Source organism: Alligator sinensis, unplaced genomic scaffold (assembly GCF_000455745.1).
Source record: "Alligator sinensis unplaced genomic scaffold, ASM45574v1 scaffold442_1, whole genome shotgun sequence".
Classification (NCBI taxonomy): Eukaryota; Metazoa; Chordata; order Crocodylia; family Alligatoridae; genus Alligator; species Alligator sinensis.
In genome coordinates this window covers 2,824,957-2,832,100 of record NW_005841829.1, presented here as the reverse complement: position 1 = coordinate 2,832,100, position 7,144 = coordinate 2,824,957, and the positions used below count along the sequence as shown (strand labels likewise).

Below are 7,144 nucleotides of genomic sequence, written 5' to 3'. Positions count from 1 at the left end.
AGAGTAAAGATGACATGTTTTGGAGTGTTGGGTCAGCAAATGAAAAGTTTATAATAGGTTTAACATAATCATAGCAGATAAGGATTTAGACGACAGTTATCCAGAAGAAGAAACTGAAGATCCATTTAGTTCTGATTATGTTTCTGGATGGGACGACGAGTACAAGGAAAAGAGTCCTTCAATTACAAGTAAGAGTAATGAATTCTAATAATGTTATTTCCTTAATATGTTTAAAGTCCATCAATATGCATCAATAAAATGGATATCTCCTGCCATTGGCACGTTTAAGCAGCTATGTCACATGGCACTGATAGCATAGAAATATGTCAGCTAGAGAAGTAGTTATGGTAGTTATGGTCCATCAGTGACTAACAATGGAAAATGAAGGGCATTAGAATAGCAAAACATGTTTATTATCTACCATGTTCATAATGGAACAAGCCTGTTGTGAACCGGTGCATTGAATTTTCTACCACACAAAATTTACAGCAGTAGTGATCAGCTATTAAAAAAGTCTCCTATAAAACAACCTTGGCATTTCACAGCATGGCCTAAGTTAGAAGATGAAACATATTTATTTACACAGCTATTAACGCTTCCTTCTGTACTTAGTTTGGGTACATGAAGAAAGGCTTCCCTGGTGGGTTATTTGGAGGGGGGGAGGTAGTGTCCTTCTAGCAGTGAGCTTCATTAACCATTCTTAGGAGAATGTATTATGACAAAATGTTTGCTTTGAGATGTTTGTTTTATTCTTTGCCAAAAGTTTGGGGTGTTTCTGATGGGGATTTTCTTTGGTTTAATTTCTCCTTGTGTTGCTGGTTTAGTACATATTGTATTCAGCGCACATGTTGGCTTCTGTGACTTCTTTGGTGGTTGCATGGCTACAGCTGAGAGAAATATTGGGTTACACTACATGTGAGGGTTTGTCCATAGTCCGTATGGACTTTGTTTGCCCTTGCATTAATGATTTGTAGTTTATTAAAATGAGTGGTTTGCATCCTTCTGCAGTGGTTGGATTCCTCCTAATTTTTCCATATGTGTGGTGATAGATTTTAACCCTGAAGGGTAAAATGGGTGTAATGGTGATTAACTGAAGACCTTTGCTTACTGTATTGTGCTTTAGCTCAATACAAAGACTTTTAACACTAAACTTGGCTTCCATAGGCACGTGGCAAGAATGCTTTATCCACATTCAGATCCGTCGTGTTCTTTTGGTGCACCATAATCCTTCAAGCTTGAGTTAAGAGTAACAAGCTGTTGCAACTATTATAATGGTGTTGTCACTATTTCCACTATTATTCTGTCGCTCTTGTTTCCCTTAATATCCTTGGGAAACTATACAGCTTCTGAGAACTGTGAGATGTGTGATATGTGATGGATGAGAAAACCAGTGATGCCATGGTAAACACTAGGCATCCATCTATATTCATCTCATATACATTAGCAATATATTGCTGATGTATAAAAAAGACTAATAAAATATGGGTGGTGGCTCAGCAAATCCATGTTGCCATTGAATCCTCCATTGTCCTAACAGCTATGGATTCTCAAAATGCTATATTTCTGAAAAACACTACACAATCTCATTGGAGACCAGTCTATATAGAGGACAAGGAGAACAAGCCTACCTCTTCCAGCAAGGGTAAAGAATTTAAATAATATAAAATTCAGCTTTGAGATATAGTTCTTGAATGTATAAATTCTATAACTCTGATGTTATGGTGAAGCCAATCCTAATGCTGCCAGCATTACCAATATTTTCATACTTCAGCTTGGTATGATACCTTTATACTTTGTGGACTAGAGCCCCCCCGAGTTGGTATCTATATATCAATTTAAATATATCTCTGTAACTTGTTCGACTATGAGGCTGCTGCTTCTGACCCATATCATGAACAATGGTGTTAAATGTGGATTTCTACATGTAAAATATCACTTACCAAGTTAAAATAAGCCTCTTTCTTATCCACTATAAAATGTCTGCTGTAAAGTCATCATTACAAACAAAAAGTGAGAAAAATGAGGTAGGTAGCTCAGGAAACAAAAAGTAAAAAATGTACGTTAGTAATTACCCATGCATATATTTCTTAGCAAAGTTATAGTCCCTAAACCATCAACAAGATCTTAGTGGGTAGGAACATGATTAAATCAGGGCCTTCTTTCTTGCTATCTATTGCATAGGACGCATGTAAAATTAGGGCTTCTTTTAGGCCCATATGGGACAAAAGCTGAGAATAGTGGAGGTGGCAATTGTGCAAATAAGTTCACAATCAATTCAAACATATTCAAAACAGATGTGGACTCCCATGGTGATGCAAAGCAAGTAGATTCAACCCAAGATCCTTTGTTGCATAATGTTCATCTTGGATGGGACAAGCAGGAAAGCAATACCAGAAATAGCACTGTGGACACGGTGAAGCCTACACTTTTCCATGAAGTGGAAAGTGGCCATTCTTCTTCAGGTATGACAATAAGTAATAAATTGGAGACAACATATATTTGCCTATAGGAATAGAAAATGAATTATAATAGTTGTATTTCTTTGTAGCCCAAGATCTTTAGGCAGACACTCAGTAGATACAAACTAGCTATAATGGAACTATGCCAGTTTACACCAGCTAAGAATCTGACTCCTGATGGCCATTTAAAAAGTGATTTCTTAGGAACATGGCTGATTTTAGATACTAGTAGATTATGATTGATGTTATACATATAACCCCTCTCAAAAGGGGGGTGTACAGTTGTGGGGACTCAGTTTTTTACAAGAGTACCTCAGTTTAACATGAGGAGACAAACAAGCTTGATTTCTATACACACATTGGCATCTAAACAGCAAGCTGTAACCCAGCATGGAAACTTGATAACAAAATTACCCCTTTCCACTGTAAAACTTCAAAAGCCAGCTCCAACAGTCTCACTAGGACCCCTTGGGATGAGCCTGTTCACCTTGTGCACAGCCCCAGCGGTCCCAGATGGCACAAGGACATTTACTGCACTACAGTCACACTGACGGCATGAACTTCTGTAGCCTTTTAAGTGCAACTTGCTCAAGCCCTGCTCTGTCACAGCAGATACTTTCTCTGATGGGGACTCCTCAGTGAGGAAGTCGATCCTTCTCTCAGTTACACTCAAACCAGGTTCCTCCACAGTCTCCCTGTGGCCTCTTTCAGTGGTACATGGAGCATACAGAGAGCAGGGCTCCTTCCACACAGCTCCAGACCAAATGACACCCACCTTGAGCTCTTCTTTCCCACTTCCCCTCCTGTAAGCCCTCAAAGCAGTTTGGGGGCTGTAGTTCAACCTAGCTCTCTGGGTCTGGTTTTACTGGGCTTGGAGAAAAAACAGCCCCTCCTGACCAGAGACAGGGGTCAGATAGAGTATTCTGATTATAAATAGAATAAAGAACTTGACCTAGTAGTAGCTTCAAAGATTTTGCTACTTTCCAATCATTACCATTACACCAGGGCTCTTGACATGTTATGTTGCAGAGGTGATTAACAAGTTAATTGTGCTTTCAGTAGCAACTAGCCACACATGCAGCTCAGTTTAAGGACTTATAATGCAGTGAATGAACCACAAAGCATATGATTTGGAATAGCTTTGTGGCTTTTTTGTATCATGCCTTCAATTGAACATGATCCTCGGACCTGTCAAAGGCCGGTGTGCCACCCAGATGGACAGGGTCTGGTGCACAGGGGACCTTGCACTGGGTTGCTGGTGCCAGGCTTGTCATGTACAGGGAGCTTTGAAACCACATGTGTCACCTAGTGCACAGGAAGCGTGGCACTGGTCTGTGGCAGCCTGATCTCTGACTCCCCATACACCTACCTGACTGTCAGCTGGGGCCAGGGACAATCAGCGGATTAGTTTCATTTTGCTGGAGTAGTGGCAGCCTAGGCTCCCCCTGTACCAGAAAGTAAGGCACAACTGGGATCTAATCCAATTGCCAAAATTATGTGTCCTGTCATGCACAGGACGTGCGATTGTTGAGATTGAGGATTAGATTCTATCACACCTAAAAGTGAATATATGTCAAGGGCCTAAAAGATCCTTTTTAAGCTCCCTAAAATTTGAGTGAGAATTAGTCCTGAGATTTCTTTACAGATATTCCTTCCTCTAATCTTGTTTCGTTCTGGACAATTGTTTGTCCCTGCTAGTGTACTGTCAAGAAATGGCTTTCTCTGGGATATGTCTTTTTTAATGTCAAACTCATGTCAAACTTGAAAGTTTGCTCGTTCTCAAAGATAGGTAGAAAGAAAACAGGAAGGAAATGTTACTACATGATATCTAAGAGTCTGGAAAACACTGTATTTTCTGTACCTAGATATTAATGAATGTTTTGGACATTTTTTTTGAAAGTTGGAATAATGACATACCAAAAGCCATTTCTCTCACAATTTAATTTCAAAATACCGGCTTTGAGGGAAACAGGCAGATGATTATCTGTATAGTGATGAGTGCCTCCGTAGTCCCTTATTCTGTTAACATGTGAGCATGTGGAGAGGAAGAAGCTCTTTGCACATACCAGTGTATTAATCTTCCTAAGAAACCATTTCTTTAGGTAGTTGAATTTGAAATTAAACCCGATACTCTGAGGCTGAGAGCACAGCATCAGGACAGATGGCAATGAGCAATATACCCTCAATAATGCTTTAAATAAGGATTTTTGGGATGTACCTTATTGTTGACTATAATATTATAAGTGGTTCTAGTTAATGAAGGTTGTGTGTCTGGAGAATGCTGCCTCTGATGGTCTTGGTTGCTGATGACATGATCCTGGTTTAGAGGATGAAAAAAATCTAAACCAACAAAAAAAACCCACTTAAGAGTGCAATATTTCTTTCTTAAGACTTTATGTGGTGGGTTCTTCATGTCTGAACGTCCATGGTGTGATTTTTCTGGATTACCTCTTTTTGCTGCCATTTTAACTTCTATAACATGTGTCTTAGGCCATAAACACATGAAATAGATATCCCAGGAAAACCTTAGCAGTCTGAGACAGGAGGAGGAGGGACTGAGATAACATAATTTAACACAAAAAACTGAGAGAAATCTGTCCTACTTCAAGAAATTTTACTCTGCTTCAGATTCAGAGACATTTCTTCTTGGAGCAGTATAACTACTTCCTGGGATAGCTCTTCATTTGTGTAGTTACCTCTTGGGTTTTGCTTTGAGGTTTCCCTTTCCTGTTGTATAGCCATGGCTTTGGCAAAATGCTAGTATTACTACTTTCTCATTTCTGGAAGCTGCTCAAAAAAATGGATAGGTTCTACCTTTATTCTATAATCACATTGAACTAGCCATTGCAATCATGCCATCTGGTGAAGGTGTTGATGATTCATAACTGAAATGCAAATGGTGGTGGTATGTAAGGGCATTTTTTGCTTCTTTTCTCTGTAGCTCAATGATGTCATGTTTAATAAAGTATATAATATTTTCTATTATGCCTCTATTCTCTATAACATTGACTACCAATAAAAAAACATGATGTTGTTTTTCAATCTTTTCCCAACTATCTTATCAAAACTACTTCTTCATTTGGTGCAGACATGAGCAACTGTTCTATAGAGATGGGTATAGCCCCAAACCAGAAGGGTGCTGGCTACATGTTCTTTTATGGATCCATATTAGAACATTGTCAATGGATGATTGAGATATCAGATATTCTGTAGAACAACAGAGAAGGCATTACTCTTGCTTTTATACTTGCTACATTAAGAATACGATAGGGTGTGTTTTAAAAACAAGAAATGAATTTCAGGGTAATGGTGGTGGTTCTTTTGCAAATATGAAGTTCAAAATTGATCCAAACATTGTTGTAGCAGCTGAGGACTCCAGTGAAGAAAAGCCAACCCAAGACCCACTATTCCTCGGTCTTCACCCTGGAAGGAATGTTGTAGACCATTCTCTCAATGCCACCAATGATAATGTGCTACCTGGAATTACTCCTCCAGCTAAAAGTGAACATTCTTCTACAGGTATTAGTATGAGTTACTAAGTGAGATCATGGAAGCACTTATATTTTCTGCAGCATTAGATCCATTTTGAGTTCAATAATGTCTGAAACTAAATGTCAATACATTTATTAGACAGGGATACCGTTACCTTTAGGGAATGGAGAGCATTGTCCCATTGTTTTTGCTATACAGTTAATTGAATAATGTTGAGTTAATTAGGTTAAATATAAAGCTGAAACGGAGCTTTGGATTTTGAGAGTGTTTAAGCACCTTGTTCCACTTCATCCCATTAAGGAAAAAGACACAAGCTATACAGTACCCAGATTTTTATTAGCTATGGAGATAACAGCTATATTTTGATGGGGAGTGTGCAGAGATGCTTTATTCTACTGGAAGCCAGAGGATGGAGTGAGACAAGCACAGTGTGGTAGACAGTGGGATTGGGCACATTGCACCATCCCTTTGGATGTGCATGAGAAACTTCTTAACATCCTGTTTAGAAAAGGTAAAAATATTGCTTCTGGCGGTAGCATGTCATGCAAATAGCATGAGATGGGACAGATAGAAGTGCATTACTTTTTAGTTAGCTGCTTTATTTATAGGTGCATTGGTTTTTAAGGCCAGAAATTACTATTACTATGATCTAGTCTTATGTGTTGAATAAGAGATTAAATTTCAAGTAATTCTTCCATTAAGCCCATATTAGTGTGTTGAGCTAAAGGATTAGTTAGTGAAGTTTGTGTATATGTAAAAATACCTTTTATGAGATTTCATTGCTTGAAATGTGGATTTTGAGGAAAGAATGATAATTCCTTACAAAATATCTGAACTTTTTTCAGTATATTTAGTGCAATTTTCTCTAGCTGTCTCAATCTTTGAGATGTGGTTTATCACTTATTGTGCAGGGCAGTCTTTATTCTGTGCTTCTAATTATGAACTTTTAGTTCACCATAAACCTGTCACCTATGGAATGCATTTAGTCAAGGCGAATATTCTTAGACTGTATTTAGACAGTCGTCTTAACCCTATATGCATTATGTTTTCCAGTGCATCTTTGGAAGGCTTTTAACTTTGATGGGTAAATCTGGTATGGTGGTGGTACTTCAAGACATTTCTGACTGCATCTCTTTTTGTCTAAGCAATAGCAACTTGAACAATGATCAGGGTATGCATTTATTTTATCAGCA

General features: G+C 38.4%; 1 protein-coding gene across 10 annotated transcripts in view; it reads left to right on the top strand.

Annotated features, from left to right (window-relative positions):
- The window catches only part of CD44 (CD44 molecule (Indian blood group)), a 92,299-nt gene that overhangs the window by 56,683 nt on the left and 28,472 nt on the right, over window positions 1-7,144 (top strand). For 6 of the 10 annotated variants that reach the window (XM_025209783.1, XM_025210211.1, XM_006014655.2 and 3 more), the window contains exons 8-11: window positions 75-188; window positions 1,538-1,642; window positions 2,295-2,462; window positions 5,823-5,978. In XM_025209783.1, coding sequence (XP_025065568.1) covers window positions 75-188; window positions 1,538-1,642; window positions 2,295-2,462; window positions 5,823-5,978 — 543 coding nt within the window. The remainder of the gene's footprint in view (window positions 1-74; window positions 189-1,537; window positions 1,643-2,294; window positions 2,463-5,822; window positions 5,979-7,144) is intronic. The other 4 variants (XM_006014653.2, XM_006014652.2, XM_014516891.2 and 1 more) reach the window with 4 other exon arrangements.